This window comes from Corythoichthys intestinalis, chromosome 7 (genome assembly GCF_030265065.1).
Source record: "Corythoichthys intestinalis isolate RoL2023-P3 chromosome 7, ASM3026506v1, whole genome shotgun sequence".
In the NCBI taxonomy this organism is placed as follows: Eukaryota; Metazoa; Chordata; class Actinopteri; order Syngnathiformes; family Syngnathidae; genus Corythoichthys; species Corythoichthys intestinalis.
Window position 1 is genome coordinate 11,329,760 of NC_080401.1, and position 19,041 is coordinate 11,348,800.

Below are 19,041 nucleotides of genomic sequence, written 5' to 3' on the forward strand. Positions count from 1 at the left end.
CAGAGACCGGTGGAGGGGTGGGTGCTCGTAGATCAAAAGGGGCACATGAACAAGTATTTAATACACCTTAAAACAACATAACTTCAATTTTAACCAGCTTTAGATAATAATTGGCTGCGACTGTGACATACTTTAATTGGGAGGGGGCAACAGTGAATAGAAATCAAAACTGTCATCAACACTTTCTGGCTGTGACTCAGTCAGTCTGCCTCTTTTCTTCCTTCAACCTCTGCATCAAAACTTCCTTCCTCAACTTGTTCATCTGAGAACAAACCACATCAGATGGTCACTGAGCCACCAACAGCACAGTTTTCTCAAAACTATTATTTCATTATTATCCATACTTAACAACTCTAGCACCTAATGATTAATAAAGCAATGACATAAAATCTTATAGAAAAATAACATTGTACTTGTGTTTATAATTGTATTTAATACCAGACTGTCCTTGCAAACTTGTTCTTACCAGGTCTGCTATTCACCCAGCTGATGAGGTATCCCCTGCCTTTAGCAGCCTCATCCAACTCCTTTTTTTATCCCTCAATCTCCTTTCCCTATGAGGCATGTCTATGTAATGAAATATAAATATTAAAAAAATAAAAAATAAAAAAAAAAGACTCCCCGGTGGCTTTTAGTTTTAAAGCTTTCTTAATTTCTTTCTCTCTCAATAACGATGGAGGTAGATTTGTGTTTTTATTATTCAATCCAAAAAAAAGTTGCTTCAATCAAAATACAGTATATACTTTTAATCCCAAAAAAGTCACTTCAATAAAAAAAATTGTTTTTGATTGCAAAAATAAATTTGAGACAAAAAAAGCATTTGAAAACTATTTTTCTTGATTGAAACAAATTTTTCCACTGAAGTAATGTTGTTTTGCGTTTGGGCCACATTTTGGCTAGAACATTTGTGTCTTTATTATTCAATCAAATAAGTTGCTTCAAACAAAAAAATATATATAAAAAGAAAAACTTTGCACATGTGTCAATCACCGTTTAACAAAGCCTGAGAGCGTTTGAGTAGACTCACTATGAAGCATTTAATAAAGCCAAGCATTTTCTTACTACTTTATTCTTGTTTAAAAATAATTCAGTGGGGCAGTAACATGTTTAAAACTTATCATAATTCTTACATTTTGAAGTGCTTGAAAACCATTTATAAATGATACTTTGGTGAAAAACGTGAAAAAACATGTCATATATATGTATCTTTTTTCCTATGTAAAATCTGAATAAATACATTGAACACGCACAAAAAATGTGTGTGTGTTTACTTCGCGGTTTTCACTTATTGCGGCGGGTTCTGGTCCCCATTAACCGCGAAAAACGAGGGATCCCTGTATTTCTGAAAAGCTTAGCAAGAGTCATTCCCACCACTCGTCGGGCCGGTGCTGTGCCGACACCGGCCGTCAGCTCAAGTCACAGCCGAAAATAACGCGTCTCAGGAGGACGACAGGAGCGATACGAGGCGCCCCCCTCCATCCGAGAGCATGCCGCTAAATTTGACTCAACTGTGTGTTTCTTCGTCTATATTACCGCTAAATACACAAGCTTGACGCCAATTTAACGGGAGCTATTTTTTTTTCATGGGAGATTTGGCTAGCTCTGGCAGTGTTCAACGCAAGCTGCAACGAATGGCAGTAACTTTTTTATATCGCAAAATGTGAAAACGATTGAAACCATTACTCACCAAATTCAATCTGCTGGCAAATACAGGCAAGTGTGTATGCTGCGCTCTGGTCTGCCCCGGTGTGGATAAGGCCTTGTTTTTGTTTTCGCAGCTTTGCAATGCAACAAAAGGCTCTCCGAGCACTCTATGGTCACGTACTGCGTTTAACAAGTGGAGGGTGGCTTGACCGCAGTGCGCGCATTTGGAATAATGGAACGCAGCTTGGGCCGATGATTGGTTCTTGTCAGCGAAGCATCTCGAAGGATTTGCTAACTGTCCAAGTGTCACTTTTTTAAAGAACCGATTTCTTAAGTGCTCAGTTTACGTACTAAGTTAATCACATGATGATAATAATAATAATAATTAAATAAAACCTCCCGACCCCCCCCCCCCCTCCTCCCAAAAAGAATTTCTCCTCGGATCTACGCAATTCACGTAGGTCGCCCTTTTTGACTTCAGAACGGCGAATTTCGCCGAAAGGTGAGAGATTTTCATGCCTGAACAAATAAAAAACTGAAAAGTGGGGCGTGCAATATTATTCGGCCCCTTTACTTTCAGTGCAGCAAACTCACCCCAGAAGTTCAGTGAGGATCTCTGAATGATCCAATGTTGTCCTAAATGACCGATGATGATAAATAGAATCCACCTGTGTGTAATCAAGTCTCCGTATAAATGCACCTGCTCTGTGATAGTCTCAGGGTTCTGTTTAAAGTGCAGAGAGCATTATGAAAACCAAGGAACACACCAGGCAGGTCCGAGATACTGTTGTGGAGAAGTTTAAAGCCGGATTTGGATACAAAAAGATTTCCCAAGCTTTAAACATCTCAAGGAGCACTGTGCAAGCCATCATATTGAAATGGAAGGAGCATCAGACCACTGCAAATCTACCAAGACCCGGCCGTCCTTCCAAACTTTCTTCTCAAACAAGGAGAAAACTGATCAGAGATGCAGCCAAGAGGCCCATGATCACTCTGGATGAACTGCAGAGATCTACAGCTGAGGTGGGAGAGTCTGTCCATAGGACAACAATCAGTCGTACACTGCACAAATCTGGCCTTTATGGAAGAGTGGCAAGAAGAAAGCCATTTCTCAAAGATATTCATAAAAAGTCTCGTTTAAAGTTTGCCACAAGCCACCTGGGAGACACACCAAACATGTGGAAGAAGGTGCTCTGGTCAGATGAAACCAAAATTGAACTTTTTGGCCACAATGCAAAACGATATGTTTGGCGTAAAAGCAACACACCTCATCACCCTGAACACACCATCCCCACTGTCAAACATGGTGGTGGCAGCATCATGGTTTGGGCCTGCTTTTCTTCAGCAGGGACAGGGAAGATGGTTAAAATTGACGAGAAGATGGATGCAGCCAAATACAGGAACATTCTGGAAGAAAACCTGTTGGTATCTGCACAAGACCTGAGACTGGGACGGAGATTTATCTTCCAACAGGACAATGATCCAAAACATAATGCCAAATCTACAATGGAATGGTTCAAAAATAAACGTATCCAGGTGTTAGAATGGCCAAGTCAAAGTCCAGACCTGAATCCAATCGAGAATCTGTGGAAAGAGCTGAAGACTACTGTTCACAAACACTCTCCATCCAACCTCACTGAGCTCGAGCTGTTTTGCAAGGAAGAATGGGAAAGAATGTCAGTCTCTCGATGTGCAAAACTGATAGAAACATACCCCAAGCGACTTGCAGCTGTAATTGGAGCAAAAGGTGGCGCTACAAAGTATTAACGCAAGGGGGCCGAATAATATTGCACGCCCCACTTTTCAGTTTTTTTTTTATTAAAAAAGTTTAAATTATCCAATAAATTTTGTTCCACTTCACGATTGTGTCCCACTTGTTGTTGATTCTTGACAAAAAATTAAAATTTTATATCTTTATGTTTGAAGCCTGAAATGTGGCGAAAGGTTGGGGGCCGAATACTTTTGCAAGGCACTGTATATATATATATATATATATATATATACATATACATACATATATATGTGATATCTACCGTTGCATTATGTCGCCATATGTTTGTAGCAATTAGCAACTGGGCATTGTTTGTAGCGGCTGACGGCCGAAGTCAGGTATTATTGTTTTTTTTATCTAGCGGCATGAGTTGAACATGATATTTCCTCTCGGTCCGTTCCTCATTTCGTCCCGAAGACCGCGCTGAATGTGTTTTAGTTCAGCTTTATCTGGTATAATTAAATAATCGGAATTTGGATGTTTGTGAATCGTTCCCCGAATCTTCCACGGCCGAATCGCGAATAATCTATGAATCGGAAATTTTGCACGCCTCTAATGTCTTAAATATTTGAAGACAACAAAGGCAGATAGAACTATCATCATAATCAAATTCATTTTTAGCCGCGAATTTTAGAAAATTTCGCTGTTTAAAAAGAAATGAAATGAAAAAAATGGCTTTATCGTTTTTGTGCCATGTTCACGCCTCCTCTGTCAAGTTAATTTTCCAATAGCACCAAGCAAGGTGTCAGGTGGTGACCGTATTATTAACAACAAAATACCTTTTCAATATATATATATATGTATGTATTTAATCCCCAAAGTCAAATTCTCTATTGTTTCAACGTGTTACTTAAAAAAAAAAAAAAAAAAAAAATCTGCCAAAACACTTTTCTTTCCCCAACAGCAGGGGGTGCTGCAGCACCCTGAGCACCCCACTTCCCACGCCACAGTGTGTATGAATTGTGCTTTGACCTTTTTGTGAAAGGCTTTGCCAACTGACTCTAGACGTGATTAGGGGAGTAACAATATATCGAAGAGGTGAATATATTGCAATAATTTGTAGCCCAAAAAGTTATCGATATGCCCCCGCCAAGAATCAAAATATTGTTTAACAAAAAGTGTCACTGTTTAAAATAAATAAATGGAACGAACCGGGTGCCACCAAAATCTTCCATTAGAATAGCGTCCACGTTATCTCACTGGCTGCCATTGACAGCGCTAGACGTCCTAGGTCAGTGGCACTGAGCTTGAGCATTCATAGCCAGTCTTTACCAGTCACTTCCTGTTGATTTTAGACATTTACAGATCCTTCCTATTCATTTGGGGACATTCTCGAGTCACTTCCTGTTCATTAACCCAAAATCAACAGGAAGTGACCCATAAATGCCCCTAAATCAACAGGAAATGACCAAAAATCAACAATGATTCACTTGAAATACCCCAAAATTAACTCACTGCCAGACATTTGCTGTCACTGATGGCCATAGATGTCTAAACCATTTGCACTGGAGGGTGGCAGCGAATGAATGAATGTCAATGCCTGACCGGCATAGACGTCCAATCTGTTTGAAGTGGGAGGGATGAACCCACACTTCAAACAGATTAAACATCTATTAGTGATACTCATTCCTATTCACAGCAGAGGGATAAAAAGAGCTTGTTTTTCTGTTTATTAGTCCTTTTGTAGAATATCCTAGAATGATTTCCTGACACATGTATCGATAGTTGTTGCATCGCCATATCGTGAGCGTAAGCGCTATCTTGAGCCTTGTATCTTATCTCGAGGTACCCAAGGGTTCCCACTCCTAGATGTTATCAGCATAACTTATCGGTTATATTTTTTGTGATCGACTGATCACCAAGCCCTGAAAATTAATGAAATCAGCCAACCCATATATCAGTGCACATTTAACATTCAATTATGTTTTTGTATCACTATTCCCTTTGTCCTTTCTTTGTCTTCGTCCCCTTAAACAGTCTTTTGTCCAGCTGCATTTTCTGGAAAAACAACACAATATAAACAACCACAAAGGGCGTTTTCCAAACTCCCCTTAGGCAAATTAAAACTATTCCAGGCTCTAAAGTCACCCATGTTTACCATTTTGCATGTCCAAGCAGCTGAAGAGGATAGTTTAAAAAAAAAAAAATCAAATAAAATTTTTAAATCACCTTCTCTGACACCGGTCTCTATCCGGGTGTGCTGGTCAGGGGGAGGGGTGGAGAGATGTAGAAGCGGCCCCGCCCCTGGGAGGAAGTCATTGTTTGGATCTTCTGCATAAATTCGGGCCTCAAAGGAATGACCTCTTAGCATAATGTCATCTTGAAGGAGAGGTAGGCGCTCCCCTGCTGCCACCTGGAGGAGAAGAAAAGCTTAGAGCATGTGGATGAGTCACGAGGTTAACGGCACACGCTATACTCACCCTGAGCTGCCATTCCACCAGGTCTGTGTCAGTGATCATCTCAGAGACGGGATGCTCCACCTGGAGCCTAGTGTTCATCTCCATGAAGTAGAAGTTATGCTGGGAATCCATGATGAACTCAACTGTACCTACATGGTAAACACATGGCATGAATGTTATTTAACATGGCATGAATGTTATTTAAAAGGGCAGTTTGAACAAATGTGGTTTTGTTTGGGAGCGTAGGACACATCTGACCTGCTCCTACATAGTTGACAGCCTTTGCTGCTCTCACAGCTGCTTCTCCAAGTTTCCTTCGAACCTCAGCGCTGATGCCAGGCTTTATAAAACAAACACAAGTAAACATTTTATGAGTTTAATGTTCAAAGATGGAAATTTATATTTAAAAAAATATGTCAACCGTTTGTACCAGTTTGTGCTGTAAAAAGTTTTGTTTGTGCTGTTATCGTTTTGAGATATTTACATTTTTTTTTCATAGGTCATACTGAGGTCAACCAGTCCCCTTTTTTGTATCTGAACCTGCTAAAAATGGTGTCAATCATTGGTGCTTTGTTTGTGCAGTAAAAGTTTTTCTTTTGTGCTGCAACGGGTGCAACATAGTGATGACGTCACACGGCCCCTCCATCTACAGAGGAACCAAACAGCAATGGTGCTTTTCGTTTGTGCTACATTTGTGTTAGTTTGAGGTGTAAAAGGTTTCGTTTGTGCTGCTATTTTTCAGTTATTACATATTTTTTTAGGTCATCCAGAGTTCACCCAGCACACTATACAATTGATTGAAATAAGCACAAATTTACCAAAACCTTGTTTGTGGTGGTAATGCCATCAGTTACCAAAACCTTGTTTGTGGTGGCCATCATTAGAAAAAAATAAAATGTGTAATATCTATCCAACCGTAGCAGAACAAATGATACTTTTTTATAGCACAAACGAAAGGTAAATTTTGACCTTGAGGAACATACTTTTTTGCCATACTAGAATCAAGTGTAATTACACATACACTCAGTGGGTGGCAGTAGCGCTCTCATTTTCAGAGTGTGCACAGTATATTTGAACCAAACAAGAGATGGAAGCATCAAAGTATGCCGTCGTCATAGCATTTTTAAAGGTGGTAAATTGGTCTATCGCTCTACTCTGACTCCTACAGGTCAATAAAGGTGGTGAAGTGATTATTATTAGTGGATTATACTGTACGATTCACTGATGATAACGATATGTGAATGAGCTCAGCTCCTGTACTCGCCCATACCTAAAGTGAGAAAAACAGCTGATACTCCAGACGGCCGTCACCCCAAAGATAGTGGTAAAAAGATTGCACACTTAACTCTATAAACAAACAGGACCCTCACAATGCATTTCAGACTAACTAGCCAGCAGCAGCTAAGTAGCAGCGTTATTTTAGAGCTGGAATGTAACTTTTGACCGCAAAACAACAAAGGTAAGACCTGCAGAGATTGCCTGTAGTGTGCAAGCCAGGTTTTTATTTGTCGAACACGGAGCAGTTGGTTTATTAATTGCATGATACTTTCTCCTGTTAGTTGGGGGCTGGAGTTAACTATTATTACCAGCATTGATAAATGCTAACTTTCTTGGAAAACCTTCTTATGTCCATCCTTCATTTATCTATTACACTCCGCTCTATCCAGACAGTTGTCAAAATCAGACAAGTCCCCTTTCATTCAATCAAATTGTAGAAACGTGTCTCTTCACATCCTCAGTAACGATAACGGCATTGCAAATATAGGAAAATTAATTAATTAGATTAATCACTACTGGGAAAAAAAACAAAAACGCTGTTATACTCTAACGCCAGCCCGGAAATGACTTTGAGCAAGGTCACAGCGAAAATACGGAGAGGATTTTCAGTGATGAGCGCATTCACTATATGAACAAGTGGAATGGATTAGATAATTACGCACTAAAGAGGCTCTCTACCTTACTCTATGAAGTGAGCGGAAACTGACGGATTTATGATCATATTAAGTTAATAATGATAGGTTATATGATTATTGATATAAACTAATATTCTGGAAACTTCATAGTGAATATGTCAGCATTTATTTATTTTAAATAAAACTACACCAAATTATTTAGGGGGGCTTCAGCCCCCCTAAAATAAGCTTAATGACGCCACCGACGAGAAAATATGATGAAGCGTAAGTAGCGTTTGGCTTTTCGCTTTGACTTTTAATATAGTTGGAGACGAGTAAAGACCTTTTTACGGTCCTTTTACGGTGTCTAAAAATGTTTGTAGCGGACAGCAGGAAACCAAATCAATTAAGACGTCACTTAAAGACATTAGACCCCAGTCACATTAATAAATCGCTTGATTTTTTTTTAATCAGCGAAAACTTGCCGAATATTGCCAACAATCGTCCCGCTTTGTCAGTGTTACATTAGTAAACTAGCCAGCACTGTTAGCATCATACAAGGTGGCACACCTAGTTGCTCAGTGCAAAATAACCCCACACCATAGCAAAGGAGCTGATACCTAAGGGGGGTGACAAAATGTCAAAATGCTGGTATATCATGATACTTCGTATCCCAAAAGGTTATCGATATGCTCCTGCCAAGAATTGAGATATTGTTTTAAAAAAGTGTGTACACCGTATGTTAAAAAATAAAATTTTTTAAATGAACCAACAAGTTACTACCAAAATCTTCCACCATAATAGTGTCTCAGTTAACTCTATGGCTGCCATTGATGGTGCTTGACGCCAAATCCATTTAGACTGGGAGGGGCAAATGAACGTTCGTTCATTCACATACCCCTTTCCCACTGGCCAAAAAACCCATGTCAATCCACTGACAATCGGCTTTTGGTGGCAGGGGGAAAGGTGCAGCGACCCGTGTCAATCAACCCGCCAAGCGACCCGCGTTAAAATCTCCTCGGCTCTGATCGTCATGCAGTGTGAAAGCAAAACCCCGGGTCAACAGTCAACACCCTAATCTTCGTGGTGACGGAGGCTCTTACGTGATGCATCATAACAACGTGCCAGTCGCCTCCCATTTAACACGCCCCACAACCGTAGTTACGTCGATGCCCGTAACAAAGCTAGTAGAAGAAGAATTCACGTCGCCTACGTTGCCTCAGCACAAGCAGAGTGTTGATCCTTTGCTGCATTTCAATCATTTTGAGGGCAGCAAAAAACATGAAAACAGAGAACACAAACGGAAAGGAGGCTTCCATGTTGCTCTGCATTGTTTACTTCCTTGAACGGAATGAATTCGGTCGCACTTGTCGACGCGCATTTTAGCATGGTGACGTCACGTAACCTTAAGCACGGCTGAGGAGGGGTGGGGGGGTTAGACGGGTGAAAAAAAAAAAAAGACACTGCTTTTTTTTTGTCAATGGGAAAGGTGCCAAATGCCAATTGCTAGTGGGTTGCATCGACTTGGAAAAAACGCGCATTAACCCACTAGTTTCAGTGGGAAAGGGGCAAGAGTCACTCTTTCCGATTTTCAGGCCATTTATAGGTCACTTCCTGTTGAGTTTGAGCAGAGGTGGGTAGTAACATGTTACATTTACTCCGTTGCATTTACCTGAGTAACATTTTGAGAAAAAAGTCCTTCTAAGAGTAGTTTTACTAAGCACTACTTTTTACTTTTACTTGAGTAGCTTTCTGAAGAACAAAAGCTACTCTTACTCCGCTACTTTGCGCTACCCCTAGTTCACACTACATTTTTCCCACTTTATTCTACATATTAGATTTTTGGCCAGAGATGCCAAAAGTGCCTCTACCAGTTTCACCAATGAGACGTCGCAACAATAATCAAATGACTCCATTATACCAATCACACTCAAACTTGCCGTTCTATGATTAAACCAGCCTGTTCAATCATGTGGCATCTTGAAAGCACTGTAACAAATGAAGTATTTGACACAGAGCGTTGTCCTCAACATGACTCGAAAGCGCAGATTTTAACCTTTTTATTTGGCAGTTTTATTTGGCACCGATTGACCATGGAAACCGGAGATATGATCCTCTTAATTTCATAATAGTAAATGTTTTCTCCACTAGAGGGCTCTCATGCTCTTTGGACAAATGATGCTTCATTTCTGTATTTTATTTCACTCACCAGAATTCAATGAGTTATTTTTATTTCTTTGGCTTAATGTGGTTATGTAATAGGTCAGAGTACAGTACAAAAATAACAGTTCACATAGAGAACTTTGTGCTGAGGAAAGAAATACCATTGTTTTAAAAAAAAAACAGCCGTTACTCACACTTATACTCATTACTTAAGTATTCTTTTCACCAAATGCTCTTTTACTTGTACTTGAGTCCATTTTTTGGATGACTACTTTTACTTGAGTAATATTATTTTGAAGTAACACTACTGTTAAAAAAAAAAAAAAAAAAGTAAAATTTTTGGCTACTCTACCCACCTCTGAGTTGGAGTCATTGCCTATTCATTTGAGACACTTCCTCTTGATTTTGTGTTACAAAACATAAAATGCCCCAAAATTACCAAGAAATTACCAGAAAGTGACTGAAAATCAACAGGTAATGACCTGAAATGTCCAAAATTACCTCGTTGCCTGGCATTGGCTGCCACTGACGGCCATAGACGTTCAATCCATTTAAGTGGGAGGGATGGTGCCACCCACCCACTTCAACTGGATTGGATGTCTACCAGTGATAAACTAATTCCAATTCACAGCAGAGGTGTACTTATAATAATAATTTTATAGAAAAATTGTACTATTTACAGTGGCGGCAGAGAGAGAAACGTTTTCGTCTTCCTGGGGGGACGTAACAGAAAATAATTGAAAGGCACTGCTGTAAATGCTGACCTGTAAATATTGTCTTAATGTATTTTGACTTGGTCATGTGAATGATGAGCATGGGACTCACTCCAGGTGCTTCCTCAATAATCTTCTGATGTCTCCTCTGCACGCTGCAGTCCCTCTCAAACAGGTAGACAGCATTCCCGTGCATATCGCCAAACACCTGAACCTCAACATGTCTGCACATATTCGCAATGATTAAAACTCAAATGTCTGTTAAGTTCATACACACAACACTTTACTACATTTGTTTGTTACCTGGGATCCTCCACAAACTTCTCAATCAGCATAACATCATCGTTGAATGATTTGATGGCTTCTCGTCTTGCAGACTCCAGCTGCTCCAAGAAGTCTGAGTTGGACCGTGCAATGCGCATACCCTAAACAACAACATAAGCAAGTATTTATTATAATTATTTTCAATTGGAATAGCTCATTTTACAGCTTTGGTAGTGTAGTAGAAATCTACTGCTTTTGAGCAAGTGTGAGTTCAGTTCCCAGCCAGTGCTCCAAAGGTGTGGGAACCTCTGGGAGCCTCCGATACGAAACAATAATATATATGGGTCAGGAAATCAATCAACAAGTAATTAACAGGAAAAACAAGCTGTTCATCACTCGTCCATTTGAACTGGGAGGTTGGCAGCTGTCATCCCTCACACTTCAAATCGAGTAGCGGTCAATGGCAACCAGTGTGTTTAATTTTCGTGCATTTCAGGTCACTTTCTGTTTATTTTCGGTCATTTGTTTTTCCTTTTGGGGCATTTACTGATCAGTTCCTGTTGATTTTGGGTCATGTTGTTCGATATCGGCCGATAAAAGCGTTTTAAATGATATCGTGAGGAAAAGCGGTATGGAAAATGAATGAATGAATGAATGATATCGGATAATATCGAAATTGGTTTTTCATTATCAGTTTTGGGCCAACATGCATATGGCAGTGCCTGCCCGAGTTTCTGGTGTTTTTTTCGCCCCCTGCTGGCGCTTCAGTGTAATGTTTGATAATCCCAGCACTTTCTGATGACGTTATCATTGGTTGCGAGCTCATTGCGAATAGAGAGCTAAATGGACGAGCTAACATCTGAAGCCAATGTACCATAGCAGTTCTTGCCATCTCACCACATTGTTTTTGCCTTTTACAAGCATCGCTTTTAAGTTATATTCTTCCTTTGTTTTATATTCATGAGCGTTGTATAGTATATTGGAGACATGTATATTTCGTTTCTTTTGCATTTGTGGTCAAATGTGGTTACATGTTACATTATCTCATTGCTTGCAAGCTGTACTACCAGTTGCTATTCAAACTGACACGTGGTGGATACTTTGCTTTATTTGTGACTTTATTTCAAATCAATGACAAAATTTTTTGTTGTTTTTAGTTTTACAAAAGAGTATCAGTGCTCTTGTCAAGCGAAAGATGACCAATTAAACTTTACTCCAGCGTCTGACTTCTCTATCACCTGTGCCCTCCTTTAACTTGTCATCTCACCTTGCCACCCCCTCCACGGACCGCCTTGATCATCACAGGGTAGCCAATTTTTTCAGCCTCTGCTTGCAGTCTCTCGTTGGACTGATCATCGCCATGGTATCCTCCAATTATTGGCACTCCTGCAGCCGACATAATGTGTTTGGATGTGCTATTAAAAAACAAAAAAAGGACAATTATCACTTAAGAGTTTGATAAAATATTGAAATGGTGATATATTCTGATATGTTGTATCCCAAATGTCATCGATATGCCAATGGCCAACTCCAGACGGTTTTACACACACAAATCGTAAAGGAGAGTTGTCCGATAAAGACTTTTGAACAATAACAGACACAGTATCATCCAACTCCAAAAATCCAATATCGGTATCAAACCGATACTGACACATGCGGTCGTGGACTTAACATATTATGAGTAGTTGTATAGTGATGCCTCACTGGATACTTAAATAATGATAAATGTAACAACTTTCAGGTTTTCCAATAAACGTTTTGTGAAAAATAAGGGAACAACTTTAACTAAAGCTATGGAGAAAGTGACCAATTTGCACCACTATATATATATTGTTGAAATCAAAATAGTGCAAACATCAGTTTTTTGGATGAAGTGCAAGTGCAAAGTGCCAATTAGGCACTGCCATATTACATATAGCTCACACAATGCTTTCGGTGCAAATGGTATGCTCACATAACAAATCCCAAACATTTTAGTTTGGAGATATCTAATGGTCAATAAGGATAAATTTTTGGCAAAGCTGTGACCAGCCCTTGAACAAAGAAGGCTTCCACATTCACTTTGAAGGAAACATGCATATTGGCCCAAAACCGATAATGAAAAAATGATGTCAATATTATCCGATATCGTTTTAAATGATTTTATCGATATATCGATAATATCGGATAACTCTAACCCTCAAGTTTACATAATTTTTAATGCCTCAAATATTTGGTTTAATCTAGAGGTGCACGATAATTATCGGTCCGATAATAGGAATTATGACGTCATCCCAATAAATCCGTATTTTTCCATCACTGAGTGATAAACCTTACTACGGCAATTTGCAAATGTTTGCACTTTACAGTGTTATGTTTACAATTTCTTGAGAGGCCTTTTGGTTATTGACTTGCTTGCTTGCTTGCTATCCTATAATTGCCAGTTTAAGAAAGTTGTTTCATGGACTAAGACCGCAAGTCTCCGCTCATGTTGCACCCAATGTTTCATATCCTGACAAAGCACAATACCTTTGGGGTTTATGTATAAGATCAGTGCTCATTTTTCAGTGGAACACATCGTCAATGATATTGACTGTCTTCTTGTCTTTGTTTTGTTCATTATAATAATGTTCATGTCATCATGAAAATTCTGATTAGGTCAAGGTCAAATTCATGCTAAATCCACCAATAGTATTTTTGAACTACAGGTGTTCAAAAACTCAGGTGAATATAGATTTAAAACTTCTATATATATTATCGGTTATCGTATCGGTATCGGCCTTGAGGAGCAGGAAGTTATCGGTATCGGTTTCAAAAATGGATATCGTGCACCTCTAGACTTTAATCCTTTTTAAGGCCTGAATTTTTACAAAATCCATTTAATGACTTTTAATGCTTTCTAATGACACGCATAAATCCTGTGTTAACTCTATGGTTGCCATTGACGGCGCGCAATGCCCAATTCAATTAGACTGAGAGGAGCGAATCGTATTGTATCGTGAGGTACTCAGAGGTTCCCACCCCTAATTATCAGTGGGCTGATCCCTGTCTAAAATGCTTTTATTGTTCCCCATTGGCAGTGTATCAAATACTTGTTCTCCCCACTGTATCTCAAGTAATGAGCAACAAAATGTCACAGGTTACAGAGAATTGACAAATGCATACAAATTTGAAAAAAGGCAAAAAGCCCGCTGAGTCAGCTATATACAGTAGGTGCCCCGATTTGTTTAGATGGATTAAAATGAAAACAGGAGAATGGAAAATAGATTAGGTAAAAGAATCAAATAAAAAAGTGCCTCACAACAGTACCTCTTAATGCCCATGTCTCGGATGGCCGAGGATGGCGGCCCAATGAAGATGATGCCGTTCTGTTTACAAGCTTCTGCAAATTCTGTGTTTTCGGAAAGAAAGCCATATCCAGGGTGGACTGCCTGAACACCGTGAAACAAACAATGTTCAACATTAGGCAGATGAACCATTTAAACACAAAGAAATGTCCCTACAGTGGTGTGAAAAAGTATCGGAACCTTTTGGAATTTCTCACATTTCTTCATAAAATCACCATCAAATGTGATCTGATCTTTGTCAAAATCAAACAGACGGAAAAACGGTCTGCTTTAACTAAAACCACCCAAACATTTATAGGTTTTCATTATTAATGAATATAGTATGTAAACAATGACAGAAGGGGGAAAATTAAGTTAGTGAACCATCACATTTATTATTTTTGGCAGTAATAACTTCAACCAGACGCTTCCTGTAGCTGCAGATCAGTCTGGCACATCGATCAGGACTAATCTTGGCCCATTTTTCTCTACAAAACTGCTGTAGTTCAGTCAGATTCCTGTAATGTCTGGCATGAATTGCTGTCTTTAGGTCATGCCACAGCATCTCAATGGGGTTCAAGTCTGGACTTTGACTTGGCCACTCCAGAACGTTTGTTTTGTTCTTCTGAAACCATTCTCAAGTTGATTTACTTCTGTGTTTTGGATTATTATCTTGTTTTGGGTTAATTAACAGGAGATGACTCGAGAATGTCCCCAAATGAATAGGGAGTGAAATAAAGAGGAATTGACCTGTAATTGCCCACAAAACCAGGAAGAATTGCCTTGAATGGTCTAGTTTCAGTGCCATTGACAGTGCTAGATGTCCAATCCTGTCAAAATGAATTGGATGTCTAGCGCCATCAATGGCAGCCAGTAAGCTAACGGCAGCACTATTCTAATGAAAGATTTTAGTAGCAACAGTGACACTGTTTGAGCTACTAAGTATCGTGATGGATCACCTTTTCGATATATTATCACACAACTAAAATAAATATGGTAAATAGTAATTATTAGTAATTATTTTTTATTTCAAGTTAATATTCCAAATAGATTATAAAATTCTTGCATTAAATGTCCGTTGAGTATACTAGTACTAACTTACATGTGAACCAGACTTCTTAGCCACCTCTAAAACCTTCTCCATGTTGAGGTAACTTTGCTGGGAGGGAGGAGGTCCAATGTGATAGGCTTCGTCTGCCTGGAAATTCAGCCAGAATAGAGAAAAGAATTTTGAATAATGACTGTACGTGTGTGTGGGAATGTGTAAAATTTCAAAATGGAACTTTCTCACCATGGCAACATGCATAGAGTGTCTATCGGCATCACTGTATACAGCTACAGAGCGGACACCCATCTTCTTTGCTGTACGCATCACTCGACATGCAATCTCCCCTCGATTGGCTATCAGCACCTTCTCTATCTTTGCCACCCCTATCGACAACATGAGACAAACTTTTTCATACGATGTTTGACCAGATTAAAATGAAATCTGGAACTACTCTAAGGTTGTGTACAATGAAACATCTTGAAAGTATTCTCGGCACTTCATGTGTTCTATATTTGATTTTACAGCCATATTCCATGTACTTTTTTTTTTCTAATTGTTGGATCATTGCAAACGTGTGGAAATGGAACTGTTATTTGCATACCTGTAGATGTTTTTCAAGTTAACAACAGTCCACCGAGTTTACAAACAAGAGCAAATAATTCATAATCCTAAATGTCTTGTTTACTAACAGCAAGTGACCGTCTCTTACCTCCAGAAACAAGTCTCACTCCTCTTTTGGTCCATAATAGTTTTCTGAAAATAGATACTTTTGTTACCGTCACACTTCAGATGACAGCCAGTGAGAATGATGGAGCATAAAATTAGATGGAAGACCATTCATACCTTGTTGTTATACAAACAATACCGAATGAATTGTAATAGTGTGAAAAGGTTTGGGCACCCTTGAAATTTTCAATCTTAATTGATAATTGGTGGTATGGATCAGAAATATCAGTTAAATATATCACATAGCAGACAAGCCATCAGGCATGAAAATCTCTCACCTTTCGGCGAAATTCGCCGTTTTGAAGTCAAAAAGGGCGACCCACGTGAATTGCGTAGATCCGAGGAGAAATTCTTTTTTTGGGGGGGGTTTATTTAATTATTATTATTATCATCATGTGATTAACTTAGTACGTAAACTGAGCACTTAAGAACACAGTCAGCAAATCCTTCTAGATGCTTCGCTGACGAGAACCAATCATCGGCCCAAGCTGCGTTCCATTATTCCAAACGCGCGCACTCCTTACGCGTGTACATGGAGTGCTCGGAGAGCCTTCGGTTGCATTGCAAAGCTGCGAAAACAAAAAGCAGGCCTTATCCACATAGGGGCAGACCAGAGCGCAGCATACACACTTGCCTGTATTTGCCAGCAGATTGAATTTGGTGAGTAATGGTTTCAATCGTTTTCACGTTTTGCGATATAAAAAAGTTACTGCCATTCGTTGCAGCTTGCGTTGAACACTGCCAGAGCTAGCCAAATCTCCCATGAAAAAAAATAGCTCCCGTTAAATTGGCGTCAAGCTTGTGTATTTAACGGTATTATAATCGAAGAAACACACTGTTGAGTCAAATTAAGCGGCATTCTCTCGGATGGAGGGGGCGCCTCACATCGCTCCCGTCGTCCGCCGGAGACGCATTATTTTCGGCTTGGATTTGAGCTGACGGCCGGTGTCGGCACAACAGCGGCCCGACGAGTGGTGGGAATGAGTCCTGCTTCTTAAAGCTTTTCAGAAATACAGGGATCCCTCGTTTTTCGCGGTTAATGGGGACCAGAACCCGCCGCAATAAGTGAAAACCGCGAAGTAGCGCCCCAACCCCCCCCCCCCCCCCCCATTTTTTTGTGCGTGTTCAATGCATTTATTCAGATTTTACATTGGAAAAAAGATACATATACTGTATATAAGACATGTTTTTTCACTTTTTTCACCAAAGTATCATTTATAAATGGTTTTCAAGCACTTCAAAATGTAAGAATTATGATAAGTTTTAAACATGTTACTGCCCCACCGAATTATTTTTAAACAAGAATAAAGTAGTTAGAAAATGCTTGGCTTTATTAAAAGCGTCATAGTGAGTCTACTCAAACCCTCTCAGGCTTTGGTAAACGGTGATTGGCACATGTGCAAAGTTTTTCTTTTTATATATATTTTTTTGTTTGAAGCAACTTATTTGATAGAATAATATAGACACAAATGTCCTAGCCAAAATGTGGCCCAAACGCAAAACATTACTTAAATGGAAAAATTTGTTTAAATCAAGAAAAATAGTTTTCAAATGCTCTTTTTGTCTCAAATTTATTATTGCAATCAAAAACTTTTTTTTTTATTGAAGCTACTTTTTGGGATTAAAAGTATATACTGTATTTTGATTGAAGCAACTTTGTTTTTGATAGAAGTAACTTTGTTTTTTGATTGAATAATAAAAACACAAATCTAACTCCATCGTTATTGAGTGAGAAAGAAATTAAGAAAGCTTTAAAACTAAAAGCCACCGGGGAGTCTGTTTGTTTTTTTAAATATTTATATTTCATTACATAGACATGCGTCGTAGGGAAGGGAGATTGAGGGATAAAAAAAAGCAGTTAGATGAGGCTGCTAAAGGCAGTGGATACCTCATCAGCTGGGTGAATAGCAGACCTGGTAAGAACAAGTTTGCAAGGATAGTCGGGTATTAAATCCAATTATAAACACAATTACAATGTTATTTTTCTATAAGATTTTTATGTCATTGCTTTATTAATCATTAGGTGCTAGAGTTGTTAAGTATGGATAATAATGAAATAATAGTTTTAAGAAAACTGTGCTGTTGGTGGCTCAGTGACCATCTGATGTGGTTTGTTCTCAGATGAACTAGTTGAGGAAGGAAGTTTTGATGCAGAGGTTGAAGGAAGAAAAGAGGCAGACTGACTGAGTCACAGCCAGAAAGTGTTGATGACAGTTTTGATTTCTATTCACTGTTGCCCCCTCCCAATTAAAGTATGTCACAGTCGCAGCCAATTATTATCTAAAGCTGGTTAAAATTGAAGTTATGTTGTTTTAAGGTGTATTAAATACTTGTTCATGTGCCCCTTTTGATCTACGAGCACCCACCCCTCCACCGGTCTCTGCATGGCCCTGCTGAAACACAGTGTGGGTCGACAGAGCTCAATATTTTGTTGGGGTGTACAATAAAGTGTACTGGAATATATTTCCTCCACACCCTTCTCACCTTTTTAACCCCTGACCCATTTTCATGCCTGGAGCCATATTATTACAGAATTTTAGGATGTACGTAAAATATGCAATATTAAAGTATAAGAAGACCCGGCTTCCACCCACTTCACAAGGATAACCAAGTAACGGCAGGTAAATAAATTTTTTTGGAAGGTTAATCATTAGCTATAGATAACATTCTTTCACAGCCTGAAATCTACTAAATGTGAGATAACTGTCGATCACAATTGCGTTTTGTGTAAGGCTGCAACAACTAATCGATTAGAGTAGATTCATGAATTAGTTGCCAATGAATTTGATCATTGATTTTTGCTGGCAGCTATGCGCAGTCCCGTTTGGGTCCTTGTTTGTGTGCAATGTGAGGCTGCGCCAACACCAGTGATTAGAGAGAGAGAGAGTCCAATGCTACACTCAGGTTTTAGCTGCTGAAGCAATAATATTTACGCGAGAGTTAGACTGTCTTGAGTCGTGCGTGTTGTTAGATCCAGTGTGTCTGTAAATGAAACCAATTCTATTGTTTGTATTCTTTGTTGATGTGATGTCACCATTTAGCAAGGAGCACTAAGCTGGTTAGCGATTATTAGTTTTTGAGAAGCATATTAGCACATGAGTTACTGTTATATATCA

The 19,041-nt window shown here is 39.1% G+C and overlaps 1 protein-coding gene across 1 annotated transcript in view; it reads right to left on the minus strand.

Annotated features, from left to right (window-relative positions):
- The window catches only part of mccc1 (methylcrotonyl-CoA carboxylase subunit), a 41,168-nt gene that overhangs the window by 17,899 nt on the left and 4,228 nt on the right, over window positions 1-19,041 (minus strand). The window contains exons 2-11 of the mRNA XM_057841246.1: window positions 15,909-15,952; window positions 15,443-15,582; window positions 15,254-15,349; window positions 14,135-14,256; window positions 12,114-12,261; window positions 10,886-11,007; window positions 10,695-10,806; window positions 6,073-6,154; window positions 5,836-5,963; window positions 5,585-5,768 (exon numbers count right to left, since the gene is read on the minus strand). Of these exons, the coding sequence (XP_057697229.1) occupies window positions 5,585-5,768; window positions 5,836-5,963; window positions 6,073-6,154; window positions 10,695-10,806; window positions 10,886-11,007; window positions 12,114-12,261; window positions 14,135-14,256; window positions 15,254-15,349; window positions 15,443-15,582; window positions 15,909-15,952 (1,178 nt within the window). The remainder of the gene's footprint in view (window positions 1-5,584; window positions 5,769-5,835; window positions 5,964-6,072; window positions 6,155-10,694; window positions 10,807-10,885; window positions 11,008-12,113; window positions 12,262-14,134; window positions 14,257-15,253; window positions 15,350-15,442; window positions 15,583-15,908; window positions 15,953-19,041) is intronic.